At 42.1% G+C, this 26,703-nt stretch overlaps 1 protein-coding gene across 1 annotated transcript; it reads right to left on the bottom strand.

Annotated features, from left to right (window-relative positions):
- POLR2H (RNA polymerase II, I and III subunit H) lies at positions 1–26,635 on the bottom strand. The gene is made up of 5 exons (XM_069213002.1): positions 26,471–26,635; positions 23,885–23,968; positions 13,274–13,367; positions 9,914–9,997; positions 1–597 (listed from the first exon to the last, which is right to left on the bottom strand). Exons 1-5 carry the CDS (start codon positions 26,541–26,543, stop codon positions 480–482), a joined length of 453 nt encoding a protein of 150 aa, XP_069069103.1. The 5' UTR covers positions 26,544–26,635; the 3' UTR covers positions 1–479.
- Between the last annotated feature and the right edge of the window lie 68 nt (positions 26,636–26,703).

Below are 26,703 nucleotides of genomic sequence, written 5' to 3'. Positions count from 1 at the left end.
TTCTGTAAAAGTCGTATTTATTCACAAAGTGAAATATTACACCCACTTCTAAAACCATTTTGTACAATTTGAAATACAAAAATCGAATTTCTTCCCATTCGGAAAACTTTTTCAACTAAACCATATCAGCATATAAAAAAAAAACATCTGGGCTTCTGCAGGGAAAAGAAAGGGAAGTGGGGAATCGAAAAAGAACTATGTATTGTCTGAAAAACAAAGCAAACACAGAACAGAAGGCTGTGTTTTAATTGTAAAATCTCAGTTAGATAGTTCCACATAGTGAGGAAATGTCGCCAACATTTTGTGGAAAGTCTCCTTTGGCATGTTCATGGAAAATGCATGGGTTTCCGCATGTGGGAGCTAAAGTCAAAGCAATCCTGTTGTCTTAAGAGTCTCTTAGAGAGGGTCTGTCCCTTAAGAGTCTCTTAGAAATGTCTAAATTCAAAACCTCCATCCTTGAACGCCCTAGTCGTCTGGAATTAGAAAGCAAGCTTCTTCATCAGTAGATAAACACGGGAATCCACCTCAAAACCATGAAGATTGTTGGCATCTCCCTGCAGCCTCATCAGCAGCCCACCATAGGAAACATATGCTGATCTGAAAAAGGAAAAATACAAGATAAGACGGTGAAAGGGACCCATTCTTCAATATATATTCATCAAATTAGCTTTTCCATCCCAGCAGTGCAAGAAAGCTCACAAATCCTCAAAATAAGCAGGAAGTATTAAAGACAGAATAAGGTTGCCTTATATAGGCCATTTTAAATTCCGCATTCCAATTAGTCATGCAGGTCTACCTGGTTTTTCTTTGCAAGGCTGTTTTGGTTCAATATTAAAGATATATTTTAATGGTTTATTGGAGGACTACTTTGTCTCACTGTGTACATTTCATCGATTCAAGTGTTCCAACAATGCCTTGCCGTGAGTGGGTGGATCCCAAAACTTGAAGTTAAACATTTACAGCCACAGACCCCATTCAAAGTTAACTATTGAGTTTACGATTGAACTGCTTGGGAAGCTTTGCTGAATTCTTTTCTTCTCTAGAGCAACAGATGAACTTTCATACAATACATTTTTGTTGCATTTTAGGCTGACTGTTTTGCACTGTACCCTCGTGGTCACAATATTTTTTGTCCCCTAAGCAGATTAAGCTATCTAGAAGTCGAGATGTTCACCTTTGTAATTTATTTTATCTGTAGGTATTGAATCCACAAAGCCTCTTCCTTCCAAAGACCACCTTTCACTTTGATGCATTATATGCAACCTACACCTTCCAAGTGTTACCTTCTTTGTGATGAGAAAATGGATTCAACAAATTATAACGATAACTCCATGAAGCCCAACTCTTGCCTAAAGAAGATACCCACAATGCTATGATGTATCTGAGCCAAGTATGAAATACAAGTAAGACATACAAACTGAAAGCAATGAGTTTTCTGCGTTTATTTATTTTCCAAAGGAAAGATACATAAATCAGGATTTGTTTTGAGGGTTCCCATGCTGACCATCGTAGTTACCAACCCAGTATCTAGACAAGACAGCAGAATACTGTAAAAAAAAAAAAAAAAAAAAAAAAAAAAAAAAGGGCCGAGATTTTCCTAAACAGCGGCAAACGTGCAAGTGTTTCTCATATGATGCCAATGTTCTCCCACCAATGTTGCATTATATGTAGCTGCACGATGTGCCGAAACCCAACCAACATCCAGGTTTGGGTGCACACTTCTCAGTTAATTAAATATATGTGGGAATCTACCAGTGAAAACTCAAATTCTTCAAACAATGCAAACCAGACTTGGTTAAATAGGGTAACATTAGCAAACACTACATAAGAATTAGGATCAGTGGCACAACTCGACAAGGTAAAATACAAAATAATTCTTAAAAAGCTTGCTCAGATGTTACCAGGAGATACCTTGCTTGAAATAGGATAAAAAAGTGATGGGACTAAAACTGTATTTGACTACAGAAATATAATGTGATAAGAGAGACAGTGAGAAAAAAGGGGGCGTTAGTGAACTCACTAGGACAAAGCAGCAAGTTTTATTTTTAATAAATGATGCTTGACGGCACAGATAAAGCAGTGGATTGGTGAAACTGGAGGGAGAGCACCACCATTTATAACATACAATATTAAGCATTACTGATGCTGCAGTGCCATGTGGTTGGCTGATCTCAGAGGCTGTCCGTCTCGCGGGCAGCCACTCTCGTGCACTGGAATGTTATGGGGGTTGATGCCAATATTTATATTCTGTATTACAATTCAGGACCTAATCCTAGTATCAGGTCTATATATTTCGATGCAGGGTAATACGCGCATGTGTTGGGCTCGCGAATGCAGTCCTGGCACACTAGACTTCCACACGCAAGGCCCATGATGCTCAAGGATCTTGCGCTCTCCTGCTCTGATTCTACATGGCACAGAGAGGCCCTAAAAGGCAGAAGCATGTATCAGATTGAGCAACCATTGGTTATGGAGAAGCAATGTTTTTGTGGTGATCTTTAGTGGTATTTTAGCTTTTTCCACCTGATTAAAAAATAAATCATATTCTCTAATTTTCAAGCTGAGCAGCAAATGTCAGGGCCCGAGTGTGGGTTTTTCATAATGCAGGTAGGCTTCTGAGGAGAGCTGGTAAATCCTGACAGAGTAGAGGAGTTCGTTTTGGATTTCTGAAATGGCGGAACCTTACAATAAAATTGCTTCTGGTAAAAAATAATAAAAAAATAAATTCATTCATTTAACCATTGGAAGTGTAAGCAGCAGAGGGCCAGGGGGAAGTTGGCTCTGTGACTCATGCCCACAATTTGGTAAGCTGCAAAATTCTGAAGTCTCTTTAGCCTTGGATATAGAAAATGCTGCAGAATGAGGTGCATCCTATCTGCATAATTTAAATGAGGCAAAACTAGGTAACTTGCCCTGTAAGCAATATAAGTGTATTCCTTGGTATATTCACAGAAAAAGTCTTACATGTATAAATGATTCACTATCAAAACTTATCACATGGAACCATTTTCGGTCTAATATTTGTTCTATGAATTATAAAACTTCATTTGTACTACATGCCTAAGAGAGAAAATATAAAAATGAGAAAAAGAGAAAGGAAAATATAAGTCATCGTAAACTTTAACTTATTACAATTATGTGTGTTTATTGTAACCACTAGGATTCTCCCAGATTCCCTATTGGTGAGAGATATTACATAACCCGGTGAGATGTGATCACGAGCAAATGGCTTCCTCGAACATCTACCATTCATGAATACACATTTAGGGGTAGAGGAATGATTATTTTGAGTCACCAGATACGGAGAGCAAGCTTAAAATGCGTACACTGTATGTGATCAATGACTATGCCGACGTGAAAGTGTTCATGAGTTCATGGCTCCAAACCATAGGTTGTAAGGGAGTGATGCTCCTTGAGATTATAATAGTATCCGGTTTTGATCCTACAGGGGCAGGCAGACCCACTGGCCTGCCACGCGGGTAGAAGCCCACCCTTACCAAATATCACAATGCTGATGTCACACACCATCTCAGTAAATAAGAGCATGGGTGGCAGCTAGTAAAAACAAGCACTGGCACAACCAATGGGTCTGGCTATTTTATACGCTGAAGTTCTTGTCCACTGATTGGTGAGATTGTGTGTGTGCTGTTAAGTGGCTGGGTAAGTAGGTGAATGTGAGAATGAGGCAACATTTAAAAGGATGAGTGAGTGCACTGGTGGATGAGTAAGCGAATGCCATTGCAGGCTCGATAATTGCATGCATGAATAATGAGTGCAAAGATGGATGAAATGATGAGTAAGAAAATGAGTTACTTACCTGTAACTGTATTTCTCCAGTATTGGAATCTTTCATAGATTCACATGCTTGAATCCTTCCCCGTCATCGAGATGGGAGCCCTCTCGACAACGGGGAAGGATTCAAGCATGTAAATCCACGAAAGATTCCAACACTGGAGTAAGAAAACTAGTTACTTACCTGTAACTGTAGTTCTCCAGTATTGGAATCTTTCATATATTCACATGCTTGAATCCTTCCCTGTTGTCGAGAGGGCTCCCATCTCGACGACGGGGAAGGATTCAAGCATGTGAATCTATGAAAGTTCCAATACTGGAGTAAGTGCATCAATGGACACTGACAGTGTACAACAATCTTACAGGCTGAGGTTTCAGACAGCAGGAGATATAATATTATACCAACAATATGTTTAACTGGTATATTAAGGAAAGTGTGGTGTGGGTGGAAGTGCTCTGAGGGTGATGAAAGGGGGGGAGGGCTACAAAATGAAGGAAAGCCATCAGGCATTGAATTAATAATATGCCATACGAGGCAAAAACATAGGTTGGGTGAAAAATTGAATATACTGTACAGTTGCCTGGATTCCTTGGCAGAGAACAGTTAAATGCGTTGCCCTTTCCTTAACAGTGGGTTGTCTGGCTATAACACAGAAAAATAATATTAATGTCTATACCATACACAGGAGATTATAACAAAATCTATGCAACCCAAAACTACGAAGCAATTGATTGAAACTCTATAAGAGCTGCTGTAATTCGTTTTTTGGTTGATGTGGGAGATCCTCACCCAACTAGAAAATGCCAGTGGTTGGAAGGTTAACTGCAGCAGACAAGTGCAAAGCATCATTGTAAGCTTCTTTAGGGTTTTTTCATATAACTTAAATGCAGCAGGAAAGTTATCCATGTTTTTGTGTGTTGTGTTTAAATGTTATTGCTATAAATCGGACTTTCCTCATCTATGCTCCTTGGTTTCTCCTGATGTTCCTTCTCGAACTTTGCATTGGGTTCTATGTGCCGTTTGCCTGTTCTTCGTTCTCCACATGCCTCCTAAAGGCGTTCTCCTTCGTATCTCTGGCTCCCCTCCTGCAGAATCAACCCCTTGAACTAAGTTAAAATTGTTCCTAACAAGCTGATCTTTGAGAAAAAAAAAAAAAAAAAAAAGAATAATGAAGCATATATTGTCTACCTGTCATTGGTGTAACCCTTGGCTGTGGGAATTAGGTTCTACAGGGAGTGCAGAATTATTAGGCAAGTTGTATTTTTGAGGATTAATTTTATTATTGAACAACAACCATGTTCTCAATGAACCCAAAAAACTCATTAATATCAAAGCTGAATATTTTTGGAAGTAGTTTTTAGTTTGTTTTTAGTTTTAGCTATGTTAGGGGGATATCTGTGTGTGCAGGTGACTATTACTGTGCATAATTATTAGGCAACTTAACAAAAAAAAAATATATACCCATTTCAATTATTTATTATTACCAGTGAAACCAATATAACATCTCAACATTCACAAATATACATTTCTGACATTCAAAAACAAAACAAACAAATCAGTGACCAATATAGCCACCTTTCTTTGCAAGGACACTCAAAAGCCTGCCATCCATGGATTCTGTCAGTGTTTTGATCTGTTCACCATCAACATTGCGTGCAGCAGCAACCACAGCCTCCCAGACACTGTTCAGAGAGGTGTACTGTTTTCCCTCCTTGTAAATCTCACATTTGATGATGGACCACAGGTTCTCAATGGGGTTCAGATCAGGTGAACAAGGAGGCCATGTCATTAGATTTCCTTCTTTTATACCCTTTCTTGCCAGCCACGCTGTGGAGTACTTGGACACGTGTGATGGAGCATTGTCCTGCATGAAAATCATGTTTTTCTTGAAGGATGCAGACTTCTTCCTGTACCACTGCTTGAAGAAGGTGTCTTCCAGGAACTGGCAGTAGGACTGGGAGTTGAGCTTGACTCCATCCTCAACCCGAAAAGGCCCCACAAACTCATCTTTGATGATACCAGCCCAAACCAGTACTCCACCTCCACCTTGCTGGCGTCTGAGTCGGACTGGAGCTCTCTGCCCTTTACCAATCCAGCCACGGGCCCATCCATCTGGCCCATCAAGACTCACTCTCATTTCATCAGTCCATAAAACCTTAGAAAAATCAGTCTTGAGATATTTCTTGGCCCAGTCTTGACGTTTCAGCTTGTGTGTCTTGTTCAGTGGTGGTCGTCTTTCAGCCTTTCTTACCTTGGCCATGTCTCTGAGTATTGCACACCTTGTGCTTTTGGGCACTCCAGTGATGTTGCAGCTCTGAAATATGGCCAAACTGGTGGCAAGTGGCATCGTGGCAGCTGCACGCTTGACTTTTCTCAGTTCATGGGCAGTTATTTTGCGCCTTGGTTTTTCCACACGCTTCTTGCGACCCTGTTGACTATTTTGAATGAAACGCTTGATTGTTCGATGATCACGCTTCAGAAGCTTTGCAATTTTAAGAGTGCTGCATCCCTCTGCAAGATATCTCACTATTTTTGACTTTTCGGAGTCTGTCAAGTCCTTCTTTTGACCCATTTTGCCAAAGGAAAGGAAGTTGCCTAATAATTATGCACACCTGATATAGGGTGTTGATGTCATTAGACCACACCCCTTCTCATTACAGAGATGCACATCACCTAATATGCTTAATTGGTAGTAGCCTTTCGAGCCTATACAGCTTGGAGTAAGACAACATGCATAAAGAGGATGATGTGGTCAAAATACTCATTTGCCTAATAATTCTGCACTCCCTGTATTTGTCTGGGTGGCCCTTACAATTATAAACTGCTTTGGGTTTAAGTGCTAAAATGAATAAATAAAATTGGAAACAACGTGCAAAAGAAGTGAAAATTGTCCTCCTTTTATTAATAATGGGTATTATTGTCTAAGTACAGACTGCTGTCAGACTGTGCTGCAACAGTACAACCTTTTCTGAAGCTCCTTATACAGGTATAGAATTTGATCTAAAGGCAGGAGGTAGCCCTATCCCAATCTTACCCTGCACCCCAAGGATCATCAAATCTTCTCCAGACTGCAATCCTACTGAACATCTTAAAGCAAGTGGACTTTCTTTCCCCCATTTCTTGGTCCAGGTTTCCTGTCACATGCAAGAATAGAGGGTATCTGTTAGGGCTCTCCTTCTAAAGTCTATCTGCTTTGCAATATCTCGGCGTGTTCTTCCCGAAGTCTTATTCTCCCTGGAGAACTATATGGCATTCCTTCCTCCCGGAGCATCACTTTACTCATGGATGTACAGTGAATTATTTCAAGGGTCTTTTCCTCGAGCCTCTCTTCCTTGTGTTCTTTCTGAGGATCCACCCTCTCCAAGTTTCACCCTACTGGTGTGGGGAGAGAATATCTAATTAGGTTTTTTCTGAATTCTATTTCTGTCCCTTGCGTTTAAAAATACACCTCCCCCCAACACTAGGGAAAGAGAATAGAAGCAGTGCTCTCTCAAAAACAAGAGGCAGGGTGCCCTGCTCTCTACCACAACGCGTCTTACCAAAGAACATAACTCTGCAGGAACCCAGCTTCCACACTTACAATTTGTAATCGTCTTATCTGTGACAGGCTTGGAGAAAAGCTGCAATCCTCTCCATCGCATGCCTTGAGGGAACCCACATTATGACCGTGGTGGAGCTGCAACGGTCAGACCACTGACACAGCCATGCTGCCGCAAGCAGGCAGCCTGGCGGTCCGGGTGGTTTCTCATCCTCAAGGGCAACGCTGCTTGCAGCGCCGCCCTGGGAATTAGGATTCCCCATCCGCCAGCCTTTCCATGGCAGATCACACCGCCATGGAAAGGCTGGCGGAATGGGGAACTTGTGGGGCCGCTGCACTGCCCATGCACTTGGCGTGGGCGATGCAGGGGCCCCCATGCACAACCTCATCACGCATTCCACTGCCCGAATTACGGGCAGTGGAATGCGCTACGGATGCTGCTGCACCGCCACATTGGCGCCAGCTCCATTAGGAGCCGGCGTCAATGTTAAGGCCCTGTTCACAGCAGGGCCGGAGGGCGGAAACGCGGTTTCCGTCCACCGGCTCTGCGGTGAAGTCCTATTAGGGTGGCAGGGTTCAGGCCGCACTGGGTGTCTGAGGGCAGGAAGAATTTGGCAAGCGGCCTCCGACGCCAAACTCTTAATGACCCCCAAATTGTCCGAATTTCAAGTTGAAGGAGGGAATCAAAAAGAGAAGCACATATTTGCTTAATTTGTCATTCCTCAAGTAGGGTCACATTCAGTATTTTGTTATCATTCCTTGTTAATACAGATCTTCTTTTAGTACATTCAATAAGAGGTTGACACAGGCCTCACATTACATTCTAGCCAAAAGGGGAGACTATCAAAATTCACTTCTTTCTTGTCACAGATCAGCTTCTTCTCTTGTGCCTGAATATCGCAATTGGTAAAAAATGATGCTACCACAACACTAATGTGCACTACAAGCAAATTCTCTACACCATTCTATGAGTGCCTGTTGACCTGTAGTGCATGTGCACGTTAAATTAGATACCTGCCACTGAACAAATTATTTATAACACACTGCAAAGATGCTCTTGTACAGAGGCTTAGGTGCTCATTTCGACTTTGGGGGTCTTTTTGTAAGACCGCCAAAGCCTCGGGCGACAAAAGACCGTCAGTGCTGGCGGTCTGAAGGCTGCCACATTACGACACTGTGCTGATTTCCAACCGATTTCGGGAGGAAATCCGACACCGCTGGCCTGGCCGATGTCGTAATAGAGGCAGTTTCCACCGCGGGCACCGCCACGCCAACAGGACTCCACCCACCGTATTACAATCCGTAATACCGCACAGTGATGCGGTGCCGGCGGTGGAAATCGCCGAAACACGTAAGTTGATCTCCCGAAATGGGGTGGGTGGGAGGGTGGCTGGTGCTGTGTGAATGTGAGCAGTGTCTGCATGTGTGTATCAATGCGGCAGGGGGGAAGGTGGTGTCTGTGGGTGTAAGTGCGTGTATGCCGAGGGGGGGTGTGAGTGCCTGTATGTTTGCGTGAATGCAGGGGGAGGGGTGTCTGTGTATGCCAAGTGGGGTGTGTATGTGTGTGAGAGAGAGAGAGAGAGAGAGCGTGCATGTTTTTGAGAGTGAGGGCGAGAGAAGTAAGAGGGTGTATGTCTGAGTGTGTGCATGCGCATGAGTGTTCGAGTGCGTGTGTGCAAGTGAATGGGTGTATCTGAGTGAGTGTTTGGGTGCAAGTGTGTGGGGGTGTTTGTAAGTGAATGCGTGGGTGAGTGGAGGGTGTGTCAAAGTAGGTGTGTGATCGTGTGTGAGGGGTGTCTGCCGGCGACAGGTATGGAGATTGTTGTCGCCGGGTGCATGACCGCCAGCATTTGTGTGGCAGTGCGATTATCACGTAAATGCTGGCTGTCTACTGAGTCGCCAACACCGGGCCGGAGGTGCTGACCTCCGGCCCGGCAGTACCACTGCCTTGGCGGTGCGGGCGGCATTTTGGCAGTTTGACTTCGGCCAAACCGCTGAAGTTGTAATATGACGGTCTTTACCGCCGGTCCGGCAACAGTAAGACCGTCACCGCGAGTCTGGTGGTCCAAGGGCCACCAGATTCGAAATGAGGGCCTTAGTCTCTTGCACCTTTGCAGTAACAATAAATGTACATCACCAATCACTGTCTGTTCTACCCTCTCAACTTTCTCTCCTTACAAACCTTCAATCTCTCAATTTCTCTAAATAGGAGCTCTAATAAAGCTAGCCAACAATATTCATTTAGTGGATTTCCTATTTTTGTGCTGCTTTGAATGTGATTACAATTAGCCCAATAAAAAGGAGAAGCTTAGAGACAGGAGAAGTACAGTGTGACGAGACAAGGTTAGATAAAGAAAAATCAGGGCCATGGAGGACAACAGAAATTTAAGGGGATGTGGGATACGTGGGTCAGGAAATACGAAAATTAGCAAAGCAATGCTGCAAAGAATAGGCTGAGTGACTGGGATGACACAGCTGGAAGGAGAAGCAATGCAAGAAAACAAGAATGACAGACTGCAAATCAGGTATACAAGTCTTTAAAAGGGTCAGAGTCTTGTACTTTCTTGGAATAGTCAGCTTACAGGCGGGTGGCAGCTTCAGTTGATGTTTCGTCACCTTCTATCCTGTACACTTTTCCATACATCACATATTCAAACTGATCAGCCCTGGGAACAAACAAAAACAGTTTTACACAGCAGATGAGAAGCCATAATTAATGTGACAAAATTACCAACCATGCTAGCAAATCTGAGTTTTCCTACATATCAAGAGATCTGGCTTGAACAAGGACTCTTTAAAGAAAAATATTTTCACTACCTAAACCTTAGAATAACGAATATAAAGTAGCAAAGGGAGATAAGTAAAGGAATACCACATTGTTTTCCTAGATAAAAGGGACTTTAAAAAGGCAGACAGTAGAAAACATATTAAAGGAATTTCTAAAAGTAAAATCAATTAACAACTCAAAGGCTGTAATTAATAATTAAAATCAAAATTCATTTACAACAACTCTATATTCTACTGTATTTTCCTTTTTACCATGTGTTGTTGCTAATTATCATGTATTGAATAGTTAATCTAGGGTACAGAGATGTCACAGAGTTCATGTGAGCTGTGATATGAGTTTCCACAAATGAAGAATATTCTGGCTCCAATTAGACAAAATGATTTCTGGAAGTAAAGCATGGCTCAAACAAAAAGGTTTCCCCCAGAGAGATGGTAGTACCAAGTGATTGACAAATGATGAAAGCAACACTATGGTTAATAGAAAAAATAATACACAAAATGTTAAAATAAATGTATTTAAAGTGATGAGGATTTAAAAAGTGAATTCCAATTGTTGGGTTTCGTGATTGCTAAGTGCAGAATAGCAGTTCACTGGCTGAGGGCCTAACCTTCAGCCACTGATGGGTGGACTAAAGACATGGGGGAATGGGCTAAAGCAGAGGAATCCCTAATGATGCTAACTAAATAAGATGACAAATGGATGGACAACTTGTGTTATGGGTGGAGATGATCAGGTTGTTAACTGATCATTTAGATGGTAGGCTACTGTGAACTACGGCTAGTGTGACTGCGCAATCTGAACTAAAGTGATAATATGAGAGAAAAAAAAGGTGCTGGCTCAGAGGATTATGCAATATGATGTTGATTGCTTGCAAAGTAAATACTGATAACGAAGATGAGGACATATCCTTATACACTGCGGGAGCTATGCATGGTCAAATTAGGTCTTGGCCAATAACAGAAATCACTGACTGGTACGTAATACTGTAAGTGGCAAAACAAGAAGTGAAACTCCAAAAAACGACAAAGGAAGTGCCAGGGTTCGGGATGTGGGAGGTCCAGGAGGGAAAATCCTAGTGGGTCCAATGAACGACACACATAATTGTAATAAGTTAAAGTGTACAATGGCTTATGGTTTCCTTTGACTTTTTTCTCATTAGGGTCGAGCCTGCTTTGCATGCGCTCGCCCATGCGTATCGCAGCGAGACGCTTTAGTATTTAGAAAAGGGCTCGGAGCCCTGTCAACTTCACGTCAGTGTTTTTTATTGGTTTGTGGGCTTGCCTAATAAAATCGGCTTGCTTTCATTAGTCGGAGGCACGCATAGGTCATGCCTTTTCCAGTGGCTAGCCCTCCTCGAGCGCAGCAACCAAGTACAGAAAACATGCAAGGCTCGCCGTTTTCCATCGGGCTCGTGGACTTCTTTTTCTCTAATTTACGAGCGCGATCTCGCTTGGCAGAAGTCGAGCGCTTTACATAGTTAATTTCACTTTTTTGGGTTATGTACATAAATGCACTTTTGCCCGATAGGTGGAAAGTCGGGTTAGGAGTTTACAACGCGATCAGCTCTAACATGAGCAAAACGCGAGACCCGCTGCATTGTAAATGCTTGTTTTTATCTTCTGTTAGGTATGTTGTACAAATGTCGGTAATGGTTAGCCTAAAAAGAGCCACTGATTTAATTCTATTACAATGTGATTATAGTGCATAGTATGCTGCTTATAAGCTACAAAACAATACAAAATATATGTAAATAAGAATGTGATACTAAATTTAATAAAAATCAAGGGACTCTGATGTTGAGGTCAAAGGTTATATCAAAAAAGGATTGGGCTGGGCCACAATAGCTCTTTTCAGTTGAATTGACCAGGTCTTCCTAAAAAAAACAGCCACCGTGGGGCAGCTTCAAATGTGTCTTTAAAAAAGGTGAATATTCTGATTTTGTACAGCAGCAAAATGTCCTGCTGTAAAGTGTCCAAACCTTGAGGATTGGCCCCTTAAGCACGAGGACACAATTTACAGGGGACTGCCCCTGACTCCAGTAGTTTCACAACAGCCAAGTCATTGCGATTATGGAAGCCAACCATGTCCCGCATCTGTGCCTCCATGCACATATTTCTGTGTATCTATAGAAACTGCAATGGATTCTTGGAAACAAGAGGAATATTTTTAACCTTCTTTGTATGCCATCAAAGCAGCCAACATTCAGGGAGACTTGTCTTCACTTTAAAGTGGAAATATACCCTTTTTGAACTCCGACCTCATCAATAAATGCAACACAGGCATGTAACCAAGAATGGGACAATACTTCATGTCAAATGGAATAACACATCAATGAAATGGGATACCCGGACCCAGATTTCTAAAAGTGCAAGGCTATATTAACAGAAGAATGTGTGCTAAAGAAATGAAAATAACATTACATCTTATATTCAAGGGTTTAGAATGTCAGATTGGGGTTTGGAGTTCATCTTGTGAACTTGTGTGAAATGTAGGTTAGTGCTGTGCCTACAATCACCTATATTACTATGTTTTGTGCTCATCAGGTTGGTTTCAAAAGTGGCTGGATTCCCAGGAAAGTTAGGATAGTGGGGCAAAGCTGATACCGTTATCCAACTATGGACATGGGGACAAGTAGAGTGGCACTAGGTACAAAAGCTTGCTACAGAAGTCAATTGTGCTTACAGTAAGTCCATCGTTAAGCGTCTTTCTCTGCGTGAAATGAAAGATTTGAGTAGATTTTGCCAATGAGCATGCCAGGGCTACTAGCAGACACAGTCACATTAATGTGGGAAAATTGAATTAAGCCATGTGGTGGTATCAGTTGGGAGCCTTGTGCATAGATGCAAAGGAATATTTCCAGTTTAAGTGGAACTCCGCATGACTGCTCTGGGTGTTGCCTAACTTCAGATTGCTACTAGGTAGGTATTATATCTTGCAGAAAAGAGATATGTGGATTTGCGAGGCTATTGAGGAGGGTATAGATTGAGGTGTCCCTGGTGTTGTGATATTGGTACGAGAGATGATGTTTTGAGCAGTACAGTGTGGTACATTGCATCTAGCAGCATACTGTTATATGGTGTGGTGTTTTGTGATATCCTGTGGTAGGGCTTGGATGTTATGTGGTACTGAACAAAGAATAATATTAGAGCATTACCTGGATGGTCGGTCATCAATCGGGTTGTATTCCCCATCATCAAGAGTGCCATCTTCATAAAGAGTACTGGCAATAACTAGCCGAAACTTGTCACCTAAAAAAAAAAAAAAGAGAAAGTCATTACTTTCCCGATAAGCAAAAAACATAAGAAGCACTATAAACAAAACACTGTAACGCAGACCGAACATAGCTGAAGGAAATCAGCCTTTCCTGCATGGTCACTCTGTATTATTTGCCTTCTACTGTACCCTATATTTTTTTTGTGCTTTAGAACTTTGTGCACTTTACCCCCCACTAACCAGTCTTCCAACATGATGAAATTGGTATACTCCTAATTGGAGTATTTAACTAGCATATAGGCCCCTAGTATAAGGTACCAAATATACCCAGTGCCTGCAAGTTAAATGCCACCAGTGGACTGCAACATCGATTACGGTTTCCACTACAGTGACAGTGTAAAACATGGCTTTGGTCTTACTCTTTGAAACTTGACTATAGCAGAGTAAAACCTGCAATTTGACCGGTTGAAATAAACCCTCTTGACTGGCAAAAACCTCCCTTTTAAATATTAGTAAGTCACTCCCTGTAGTCCACAAGGCAGTGTATTTGTATTTAAAAGCAGGGCATGTAGAAATTGCCTTTAAAGTATATAGCACCCAAACGCGTTTTTCTACTGTAGCAGGCCAAGCTGTCTTATGCTGAAAACCAGGGTAGAGATTAAAATACTAATAGTGTATCCAGTACTGTATTTCAGAATGGGAATAGATAGAAAAATAAGTAAAAATAGTTATTAAACATCCAATTCAATGGTGAAGTAGGATTATTAATAACTATTAAGAAAAGTAACTTTCAGAAAGATACTTTTATCTTGTCTGAAGTTCCTAGAGTCTATATTTGCATTTGCCTTCCATTTTTTGCCAACCAGGAATTAGCATTTGAACGTGCGTCAAAGCGGTGTGAAATGCCTCACAAACGCAAATACTAGGCTGACCTGAATGGACAGAGATGACTTCCATGACTCTTACCGAATATCCACAGTGGGTGATATGAGCATACTTTTTGCATTACAATGTCAAATTCCGATTTAGTGTCAAATCCTGCTGACAGGTCTCCTAGGTCTTTCATATAACACCGGAGTGCTCTTGAAAGGAAAAAAAAACCCTACTTTTGTTCTACCAGACATTGTATCTGGGTTTATTGTGGATACAGTATCAACCCAAAACTGATTTTTAGAGTTAAATGTGGCAGGATACTTTGATTAGCAGAGTACACTCCTCCCACACAGCCCCAGCCCTTAGAGTCTGTAATGGGGCCAAAGACTTTTGTCATCTTGAAATTGCCTGAAGTGGTTAGGGTTGGCTCCCACCCATTAGATCATCCAAGCCATAAATGTGGCGTCTCGAGGCACCCACTTCAGAACACTCCTGGACCTGAGAAAGTTGGGAAGAGCCCTGAAGGACTGGACCTGCTCTCTCTTGTCCCCAGGACATAGACGTGGATGCCAAGGGTCATAAGGGTGACCTCCTGTTCAAGCTACAGGGATACAAGCTACAAGAGGCCTTTCTTGCAACTACCCAACTGACCAGTGGTGAGTGGACCCAGGTCTTGGCCTCTGCCTCACACTCTGCGAGTCTCTAATTGCATCTCCTGAGGTCCTGTAGGGCTTGGAAGTACACTCCTGTCACAAATCAAGACTTAAAGGTCTAGTTAGAATGTAAGACTGATTGAAATTTGGATATTCTCTTGACGCATTCTGCAGTAGTTGGAATTTGTATATAGGGTGTTGGTGAATATCCCAATGTTAGCACTTTGTGCTTCTTGGCACTGTTCCAAATTAAAACTTAAAAACTTCATATCTGCAGTTGTCCTTATAGGATTTTTGACACACTGTTTAATACATTTTACTCTATTTATCCGATTTAGTTTAGGATTTTACTGCTTTGCATTTTGACTGTATTACTGTTTTAGTACTTCATACACACTTAACTTTGGGGCACTGTGTAAAGTCGGTCTGCACTGTGCCATATCTACCAATGGGTTGCGCTCAGTTTAGTTTAATGTCTTTGTTGGGTCATCCTGAAAAGGGTTGTGATTATTCCTTGATGTGGGTGGTCAAACTCCCCTTTCTACATTTTAAACCCAGTTCCTGCCTTCCCAAATGCTGTGCACCAGAGGTTAAGTTAATACCAATTTGTTAATGTTCATGCATTTCCACATTTAATCCATTTGTCACACAAAGTAAGTTGCTCATTCCAAGCTCTGGGTGATTTTTCAAGATACTTGGAGTCTACATTCTGTTGCAGGCCCTTCATGGTTAAACTTGTTCTGTGCTGACTCTGCTAGCATTTAGCTGCTGGCTGGAGGGGGAGCAGGAATAGTTACCCTGGTTAAGGCCAGGGGGCTGTGAAGCAGAGAAAGAGGAGCTTTCAAACCTGAAGGTGACAGGAAAGAGAAGGGGCCAGGTACAGGTTCCTCACACAGGAGAAGAACTTTTGGTGTTTTGTGTCTTGATATACAGACATCAGAACACTTTCTCTAATTTGTTCTCGGCTTCTTTATTTTATTGGGAATACTACATAAAACATGCTCCGTTACCAGACTGAAAGTTACTGTGGCTATTCATGTCAATGTGGTCTTGTCTGTTGACACTGTATGGCATGCTGATCTCTATAGAACCCCTAGCATCGTGGAAGGGGTAGTTTGCGCAGGTTTCTTTCTAAGGGTGCTCCAGCTCTGAGTGAAGTGCAAATAAGCCACTCGGGTATTCCTGAAATGGTATGCACACCTTGCAGATTATTGTGTCCCTACAGAGATGGTTTCATTGAGAAGTATGACTGAACCAAGCAGCGTGTGGACCAACAACCACCAAGAGGAAGGAATTCATTCACGATTACTTGTATTTGTAGCCAGAAAGGCTGCTGCCAATAGGGTTTATGCTTATTTTTAAGGGCATATTCATGTTAAAATGAACATAATGCAGTGCACTCCCTAACTTCCTCAAAAATGGCATCTGCTACTTTTCCTTCATCTAAAGGAAAATGGCATTTGTTTAGCATAGCCTAAGCGGTCATGTGTGACATCTTCAATAAGTTCTGGATTTTTCAACAACACTGCATAAAAACTACAAGTTCCACAATGCAACGTATTACATAACAAAGGTTGTGACTAGCTGAACATGTCACAGATGACGGGGCTACTTTTGGTAGCTTTGCAGGACAGCAGCTCATGTTATGGCAACTTACAGCTACCAGGCAAAATTCAACTTTTCACAATGAAAGTGAGCTCTACAAGTCATACCAGTAGTAGGATCACACTAATTACAGAAAACTAATTTAACAAGAGATATACTTTTGTTTACAGGACAAATTGTTAAAACGTCTAAGAAAATGGAAACTATGTACATTTGAAATCTGAACATTGGAGACATTGTGAGGCGTGACTCCTTGTTTATGATGTGTATGATGATGTGATGTAGTAAGCAAATGAAATGGCTGCCAATTAGCTGTGCCTCATGGGGCTTAGACCTTTGCCCTGTCCTATATTTTTAGCCAAACGCAATTTGCATTTTTATACTTAGAAGTTCACAAAGAATGGACTAGCCATTAAACTTCAGCTTGCTGCACTAAAGGCATCGCTAAACATAAACATCTTTCTGAAGTTTCAATATGTATTATAGCTTATCACCAGCACCCTTTCTTTTCAGTGGCCAATGTAAACATTTGTGCATGTTCATTCAAAGGCACTTGTAAAGTAGTTTGTACTAAAGGAACGCGCGACTGACATCCCACAGCTCCCCAACGTTCACCAGGGTAGCTATCTCTGCTCCACCCCCAGCCAGCAGCTAAATGTTAGCAGAAAGAAGAATGCACAAGGGAGGAACATATTACAAAGGGGATATAGGCGAGTAGTGTGTCCTTCTATGAGTTCTTCATGTTTGTTGGCGATCTTTTAATGTCATTTCTAGGCCATGGCATTGCACTAGCTATGACAATGTATGAAATGTACCTAATTTCATTGTTTTAATCACTCGCAACATGTGTTACACAAGGTGCCCCACATAGGGAACTGAAGTGTCTCACATAGGTCACCCTGAAAACATGAAAATGTCATACATAGGCAAACGGAAATCTTGGCAGCTCTACAGTTTCTTACAATGGCCAAATTCCACCCATCTTAAACAGAAAAATCAATGAAAACCCTGAAAGTACGTCTAGCGCTTATGGTCCTTTTGAGGGTACACACCAGCCAAAAAAGTTATGTTTTAATAACAGACTTTGGAGCATATGTACAAAAGCATTTTCAGGATCGGAAATCTACTAATTTACTGATCACTAAAATGCTTTTCCATACGCACAGAGCACAAATCCTATTCAGTAACAGGATACCCAACTGCAATTTGTGTTAAATGATTAAGACCTTGGTAGAGGCTTGTTTACGGCATCCTTTATAAATACCGAATTGCAGTACTATGTTTCAATTTTCTGCAACCAAATTACAGTCACAAAACATTCATTTTTTACCAACACCTCAAGGGTGGTGGTAATCATTCGCCAAAGGAAAGGGGACCCTATGGGGGCCCTTGACCTTTGTGAATGCTGAAACAAATATTTTTAAGAGCAGTTAGAGGTCCAAGGGACCATTGACTACTGAAAGAAAAAGAAAAAAAAGGATGACGAAGAATAACGTAAGCGCTTCATTTTATTTTTTTAAAGGCATCCTGTTTTCCTAAAAGGAATACAGCCTGCAGTTTAAAAAAAAAAAACGGTTGATTTATTAAAAAGAAACCACAGACATGGTGGTCTGCTAACCCCAGCAGCCCACCATCCCTGAGGTGGCAGCAATTCCCAATCGGTTGCAAATTGCTACCCAAGTCATTGATATTCATGATGTAGATCAACTGTGACCCCATTAGGAATCACTATTAATAAATTGTGCATTTATATGTAATAGGAATTGCGATTTCTTAATTGTGATTCACAACGAATCGCGGTTACGAACTCACAATACCCAAATTCTTAACATACGCCCTTAGGTTCACGTTTTATGGCGCACATTATTTCAAAAAAAGCAGAAGCTCAGCGACTATGCAACAGCACACAATGATTAATGGTAACAACCTGCCTCCAAAACCGCAAAACGTCGTGTTGAAAGCATGCTAAATCATAACGAAAACAGACTACAGCGTGCTAAACAATAAGGGTTCAACTAACTTTGGCTTTAAGAATAACGACAAGAATCTGGAAAGGAAGCATTTTAGACCCGATGAACCTCACCTGGAGGTTAATAACTTCTCAAACCGCGCTCAAGAACAATGCTTATTAGTTTAATTATCAAACATAGGACAACATAAGCAAGTCATTGATACAGCTGGATATTCCTAAACTTTAGTAGTATGCATCCTGCAGCTGTTGTGATTGGTAGAATATGGCTGAAATTCCCAATAGGCATCTAAATCCAGGTACCACATGCTCAATACTCAGGAAGAAAACTATGAATTAGAAAAGAGGGGGTACAGCCACCAAGGAAGTGCTGATCGACAATTACATAACCTAGACCATAATAACTGCTCCATACACCCCAAATTTTGGCCAAGTTCAAGGAGCAGCCTCGGCCTTTATTGAAAGGTTGTTTTCACCCAGGGACAGAGGCTCATATACCATCACGAAGTGTTCAGATTGTCTTTCCTTCTGTCTGTGCTGGGCTCGGATGTGGTGGTGCTTCATTCTTAGGCAGTGGGGTGCTGCAGACAGTTTTGTGTTGTAGCCATGAAGGGAAGGTTGTATGATATTACCATGTGTTCCTTCACCACGCACGTTTTCGCAATGCAGATTTTACAGTGCATAACACTACCTACCACACGTTTATATTTACTCACAAGTGAAATAAATTTACCATGCAATCCACTACCACCCCTACTTTTACCACGCTTAATGTTACAGAAAAATCGAGTCAAGGTCTAACACTGCCACCTACTGTTGAAAAATTATACATTAATTTGTTATTGTTAACACAATATATATATTTTTTTAATACATTAATATTGGTTACAGGCTTGCTAGTATTTGAAATTTGTATTTTTCTGAGGGGAGACACTCCTAACCCTCGTTTTGTAATTACCCTTAAAAATATATAAACTACTTACCACATACTCACTAATGCAAACATATATGAGCTGTAAAGAGTTGCGTGGTAAAGTAAATGCACTGTAAAAAAATGACTTGTAATTGCATTTTGTGGTAAAAACTTCATGGTAAAGGCTGTAACCTGCATGGAAGAGCCTTCTCCTTCTGCGCCATTGGCAAGGAACACCAGCCCCACCATTTTGTATCAAACTGGCAGATCAAAGAAATGTGATTGTGAATCCTATGTGAAAGTGCCATACTCCCCTGAAACACAACCTGAACCAAAACTGGTCCAGGCTCCAAAGTCTCAATGCCATGGGGCACACACCAGCGAAGGCCAAGAAAGAGTTCTGATCTCGAGGGGTGCAAGTCTCTTTCTTCTATTTACCCTTCTCAGGTTTGGAAACTGGAACTTGGAGGTGCTGCATCCTGTTGAATGGAACTGCCCGAAACGCGCTCAAACACAGGAGACCACTCACTTCCGAAGAGGGTGGCTGGAGTTGTGTCTGCTTGAAGTAAAGGCTGCCTAGAAGATGGCTTTGAACAGCTTTGCAGCAGTAACTGGACAATGGTACGCTTTAGTCCTTGGAAGGCCATGTGATGAGACTCGCGAGTCCGTGGTCACTCTGAAGTGAGTCCCAAGAGAGAGGTTATTCCCTCCTAAAGTCTGTGCTCGTACATGGGCTCTTGATTCTCCCCCCCCTTCGAACACCCCTGGCTAGTACACAGAGAGCTGCCTGAGGCAGTCAGCTGAAGAAGGAGAAAGTAACTGCAAGCAGTATATGAGCAGAGGAGACTATAACAACTTGGTGCTACGAAAATCACAAGTGCTTCCGGCAGTTTTCATATCGACCTTCTACAAGAGCACCATTGTGACACCGTGGGCTTGTTGTTTGTTTGGGTTGTCAATCAATCAATCAGATACATTTATAAAGCGCGCTACTCACCCGTAAGGGTCTCAAGGTGCTTTGGGGGCAGTGCTCGTAGAGCCAGGTCTTGAGCTGCCTTCTGAATGGGAGGTGGTCCTGTATGGCGCGAAGGTGGCTGGGAAGGGAGTTCCAGGTCTTCGCTGCCAGAAAAGAGAAGGATCTTCCTCCGGCGGTGGCTTTGCGGATGCGGGGTACGGCTGCCAGGGCTTGTCCGGTCGAGCGTAGGGTGCGCGGAGGAGTGTAGAATGAGACGCGGTGGTTGATGAGTTTTGGTCCGAGGTTGTGCAGGGCTTTGTGTGCGTGGGTGAGGAGTCTGAAGGTGATCCTCTTGTTGACTGGGAGCCAGTGAAGTTTCTTCAGGTATCCGGAGATGTGGTGGTGGCGGGGTATGTTCAGGATGAGTCGTGCGGCAGCGTTCTGGATTCGTTGCAGTTTCCTCTGCAGCTTGATGGTGATGCCGGAGTACAGAGTGTTCCCATAGTCCAAGCGACTGGTGACGAGGGCGTGGGTGACGGTCTTCCTGGTGTCGGTGGGGATCCAGCGGAAGATCTTGCGGAGCATGCGGAGGGTGTTGAAGCATGCCGAGGTCACCGAGTTGACCTGTCTGGTCATGGAGAGGGATGAGTCCAGGATGAAGCTGAGGTTGCGTGCGTGGTTGGTGGGTTGAGGAGTGCTGCCCAGGGCGGGAGGCCACCAGGAGTCGTCCCAGGCGGTGGGTGTAGGGCCGAGGATGAGGACCTCCGTCTTTTCTGTGTTCAGTTTAAGGTTGTGGAATCGAGTTGAGGATTTCTCACACCACTGTAGGAGTTAACAGAAGGTGATATCACCCACCCTTTGCTCATGTACATCCCATTTCCAGAGACAGGGTGCAGGAACCTCCGGAGGGGCCAGAGGACGCTGGAGTTGGCTTGGAGAAGTCACAGTCAGCAATGCCACCATCTGTGGTCCATGAGCCTGCTTGCACACAAGTGTGATCGGCACATGCAGAGCCCCAGCTCCAAACCACTGGAGATATACCTGCAATCAACTTTTTAATTTTAAGAGTGTTTACAAGGGCACAACAGCAATTAAGATCTCGTGGGGGACAACAGTGACACTAAAAAGGCAGCAGAGCTGCTCGAGTATGTTCTCGAACAGCATTACCTTGCTAGTATGGATACAATTCATCCAGCCCGCTGAAGTTAAATTACAATGTGTCCCAAGAAGAACCCCTGGGACAACTTGCTGTATTTTGCACTGATCTTGCAGCAAAGTGCTTTTGCTTCTGAAGGTCTAAGCGAAGCCTGAAACTAGTACTACTACAATAATTTCCCATTCATAATTGTTTATATTAATTTACCCTCTGTATTTCTTGTGTAGTATTTAGTTATGAACAAAAGCGTGTTCCATCTTTATGTAAAAGGACTGCCTGGTCAAGGATTTATTCATTGTTGTAACATGCTTTGATTTGCGAGTCTCTACCCCACATCACCTTCATGAGAAGGCTAGTACCCTCTGCTTCACTACTCAAAGAATAAGTCTCTGAAAGGACGTGCCTGGCACTCATGTTTGGGCCAATAGTAGGGCAAGTGCCTAGAGACCAGAACCAAAAGGCCCCAGATGTCACAGTTCAAGTGCAGGAATCCCCGAGTGCCCACAGATCCCATGGCATTCGTTGTTCAAATCTCCATTGCAGTAAATTGGCGATTAAAGTTAATATACATTACAATTATAACTAAAGGTTCTCTAAAATGTCCATGTGTGAAGCTAGAGTTGCGGTCTTAACTGCGACGGCCAACTCACAGAAATGGAATCAAGTTACAGACTGATGGTTCCACTAAATCATGAACATAGATTATATGCACAGTTCATACCCATCTGCTTAGCCAAAACGAGCCCAGCTTTTATACAGCTAGTACAAGTTACTTTTGGTAAAGGTCCAATTAGTAAGTTATAGGTCCACTTTATTCCGTGGCTTGTTTGGTTGCAAGAAGAGCGCAGACCAACTGCAGCAGCAGCCTCTGGCAATGACAGACTTCCTCGAGGCAAAATAGGTCTTTCCTTCATAAACGTATGAATGCTCTGTAACCCCATTCCCACCCAACACAGTCCCGTAGAGGCGGGGGGCGGGGGGGGAGGGACAGCCAATACAGCCAACTAGAGCAGCTGAATCAAACACCATCAACTGCTTCAAACTCACACAAGACGCCAGGAGATACCATTATTATCACTTTTCTTTCAGTATTAGAAAATCTTCATTACCTGCCAAAACAGATGGCAGTGCTATAAAAATATGAATGGTTCGGTGTAGTTATAGAAAAGAGAAAACTCTTAGAATATCTAACCACCTTAAAACATTAAGCTCAACAAGAGAAATTGCATCTTCACAGGAAGAACATAAAACTGAAGGAATGCACTTTTAAAAGCTGTCTCGTGCAGCATTAACAAACTGCTCCATCTCTTCTGAAAGAAGTTGAAAACAAGAATTTATTTTCAATAAATATCACATCTGCTGGCGGTGGAACCAAACCATCCACCCTATTTCGTTTTCGTTATACATCAATGTCTCTGCTGCACTTAACCATACCAGATTCTGAAAAGTGTTTCCCTTTACAAATAAGATATTGCACCTCACTAATTTTACATAGGCTGAAAGACGGGATGAAATCTAGTCACTGCGCTATTTATATTGCAATTTGAAATACCAAGCGTAAAAGCAATGTGGGGAACTGAACTTTAGTTGTAATATGACACTTTCACTCAAACTCCACAGTCCTCTACAGCGGCTGCCCAAACCCAATCCAGCATGTAGTTTGCAATCCAGGACATAGTTTGCTGGAATCTAGTCTGCTGGTAAAGCAAAGTGGCTTCTAGTACTTTCATATGTGTGTACTCTCTAGTTATGCAGGTGCTCATCAATTCTTAGGCTTCGACTAACACCAACTACTTAAACTTTGCTGCAAAAACTATTTACTTACATCATCTCTATACAAACCTTGATATTAATAGTACCCAAAATGAGTAAAGTCAAAACAGACAACTAGGCTACAAAAAAACAAATGTTTCTGAGGGAGAGACAGGAGTTTATATCCCATTGGGACGTGGCTGAAAACACATTACTAAGGGCCAGATGTAGCAAAGGTTTTTACCCATTCTGTGTCAATGGGAAAAAGTGTTCGTACATATGGCCCTAAACCATGGCTGACTCGCAAGGAACCGCAAACATATCCTGAGAGAATATCTAGTTGAGTATGTAAAACCCAGAATTGAAGTGGGACCATACAGTGCCTAAAACTGTATATCCGAGCACCCAGCTCCACATTCTCACACAACAATAATCATCTTACGAATTCTTTAAGAACATCCTGGTTAGGCATGTTAACCTCAAATTGAAATGACAGTGGTTGTGTAAATTACCGTTCAAAGCTAACCGTTCTGCATTTACATCCAGGCACAATTATATTTTAATAATAATATGGCAACTCACCAGAATACAAAAAGGAGCATAGACATAGAAAAACAACTTAAAACATGCATTGTAATTAACAAATAAAAGGGGATATATAAGTTAATGACCTCACCAAGGTCCACTGGATATATTTGTATGTTCACATCCAAAATAAGGTCCATCTTAAATGACTCGCTCTCACAATGCAGACGGGAAACTGAGGGAGAAATGAGACACTTTGTTACACTGGTGTTTTCACAAAGGTTAATCTCTCAGTTATATTGAAAGACTTAAGCATTATTGAACACACAACACATGAACCTACTGAATTTGACATTAACCACTCCTCATCAAAACAACTTGATCTACTGAAATTCACTCTTATTTGATGTCAAGCTACTCGGGTTATATTTCCTAGTCAAGTTCTCAGTTTCTCCTTGGCATTGGCTTAACAATATAAAATTATATATATATATATATATATATATATATATATATACACAGAGAGAGAGAGAGAGACAGAGAGAGAGAGAGAGAGAGAGACAATGGAGATTGTTTTGTTGAGTTGAGACTCTGCAAACCACCTTCACGGGTCTGCTAACACTTTTGTGCCATTTTACAAATGTGCACGTAATTCAGAAGAGACTTGATTTACTTGGCTTCTGTTCTTCACTTCACACTGTAGGTAGGTAGTCAAAACGATAGAAAGCCATGTAAGGGATTCTAAAGTACCAACTGCTATGCCTTAAGAATTTTGCTATCTGCAATAGATAAAATTGAGCAGAATTACACCAATCCTTCATTGAAAATATAATGTGTGTAGTTTCAGATATGTATTTTAAAAAAGTGTTTGGCAGGATTCATACAGATAATTATTTGTATGTTTTGATCAATAAATGTACAAATCCTTTGCACAACTGAACACATCTTTGAGACCAGCGGACATGGACATACATTTTACAAAAACAAAAACTGAATCTGATTGGGTGTGGGAGCATATTCTTTTTTCACAGAATCTGTGAACTGACTGGTTATGACTGAACAATGCTCCAATATTTGTGGAAGCTGGAAGTTTACCAGATCCTGCTATGCATCCCAAAAGGCTGTTCGCTTGGGTTCTCGTGGCATGGGCATGGCACCGATGCTGCTGAAAATAGAGCCTGCCATGCAAAATGGAAAGACAGCCTGTGTTTGTGTACTGGTAGGGGTGATAACTGAAGAACACTGGGCATGTGCAAATGGCCTGCATGAAAGGTTGCAGAGTATGTCGAAAGGCATCTAGACATTACTGGGCATTGCTGAGAGCCATGCCAATTCAGTCCTGCATTTTAGTGATATAAAATGCTATAGGCCAATGTAGCAAAATTAAATTAAGAACCCAGTGGCAAGCCACCGAAATGGGCTCAACAAGTCTTCATCCCTATGAAGGACCAGCCCAAACAACAACACATGCCACAAAAGGCCAGCCTAGTGAATTCTGGGGATTAGTGGCACTGAGCATCCTTTGTAATATTAGTGATGACGTCAATGGTGATGTGACGTGTGATGCCAGATGGAAAGTCATGGGAAGCATGACTGGCGAATTATTGTTTTTTTTTTCGTTGAGGTTTTTAATTGTTACCATAATAGCCCAGTAACCAAAGCTTTTTAATTGAATGGATGTACAAGTATAAATTAAGGAGAGGGATTTGGTGCCGAACTGGTCATAACCCATACGTGCAGTGGTCAAGCAAGACCACTGCAAAGACACCTACATACTGATAATGTGACGGAAACATGAACAAAGATCTATTTTATTCTAAAGGATTTGCAACCATCACAACTAGTTACCTTGCGGACAAGATCACTATCTCTGGTGGTTCAAGGCACACCTGCAGCCAGGATACCACCAGACTGAGAAGTGTACAAAAAAAAAAAAAAAAAAACACACACAAGACAACAGGCTTTTTCCACCTGTGCAGCCTGGATATGGACCAACATCCCGTTATCCATCAGGACTGTCCGAATGCTGCTCCAATTTTGGAAAAAGTTAAAGATTCACCTCTTTGAAGAATACTACATCACAATGAATTAAACGCCCACACCTCAGCTTCCTCTCCTATTACTCGCTAACTTGGGTGTCCCTTGGCTGGGTTGACACAACAGAAATAACATGTACATGCATTACAATGGCAAAAGGTGAAAGAGAAGCACACTTTTAGGAAAGGGTTAGACACTGTCTAGACAGACTCTACTACAGGGATGCCCACATCTAAAAACACATATACAAAGAAAAGATCACGATACTCATCCGTCCACAAAAACATACCACAATTAAGCACGTGATCCACTGTCCACATAACTCCTACATATGGATCATTCCACTGCAAAACCACAAACCAGCTGACCACGAACACAAACGTCTGAGACACACATCAGCATCAGACTATATAAAACCTACAATAAAATAATAAGAACAGTTCGCTTGGAACTGTAACAGGAGAGGTAATATAGGGAAGCAGCTCCAGGAATAGACAACAAAAAAAAATCGGTGTCAATGTTACAAAGCAGCCTACATCTGGGGAGGATGAGGCGAACAGATATAATCTTAATGGAGGAAGAAGGGCTTGGTTCGTGCTGACTCTCAGGGGCCTGATCACGATTTGGGGAACGATAAAGCAGGCTCTCGTAGGAACATATTAGTTAGTGGAATGACAACTTGCAGGTTAAACTGTCCCACCTCGGTCGAACTTTCTCCCTTCCGGGTCTATATCCTTTACATCAAAGATATCTTCAAACAAGATCCCCGCCATGGCTCCTGGCAGTTGGGGGCACCGCAGCCAATGCGGCTTCCAGTCCCAGTACCGTGCGTCTTTCACTCGTACAACGTGCAGACCATTCTGTTTCCGGGTCACAGCCTTCGGGCACCCCTGTCTGAGGTGCCTGACTCTAAGATGGCGTTCGCCTATGATC

The sequence above is a fragment of the Pleurodeles waltl genome, chromosome 11, assembly GCF_031143425.1.
Source record: "Pleurodeles waltl isolate 20211129_DDA chromosome 11, aPleWal1.hap1.20221129, whole genome shotgun sequence".
NCBI lineage: Eukaryota > Metazoa > Chordata > Amphibia > Caudata > Salamandridae > Pleurodeles > Pleurodeles waltl.
The sequence above is the reverse complement of the archived record's forward strand: the minus strand, read 5'-3'. Positions and strand labels throughout refer to the sequence as shown.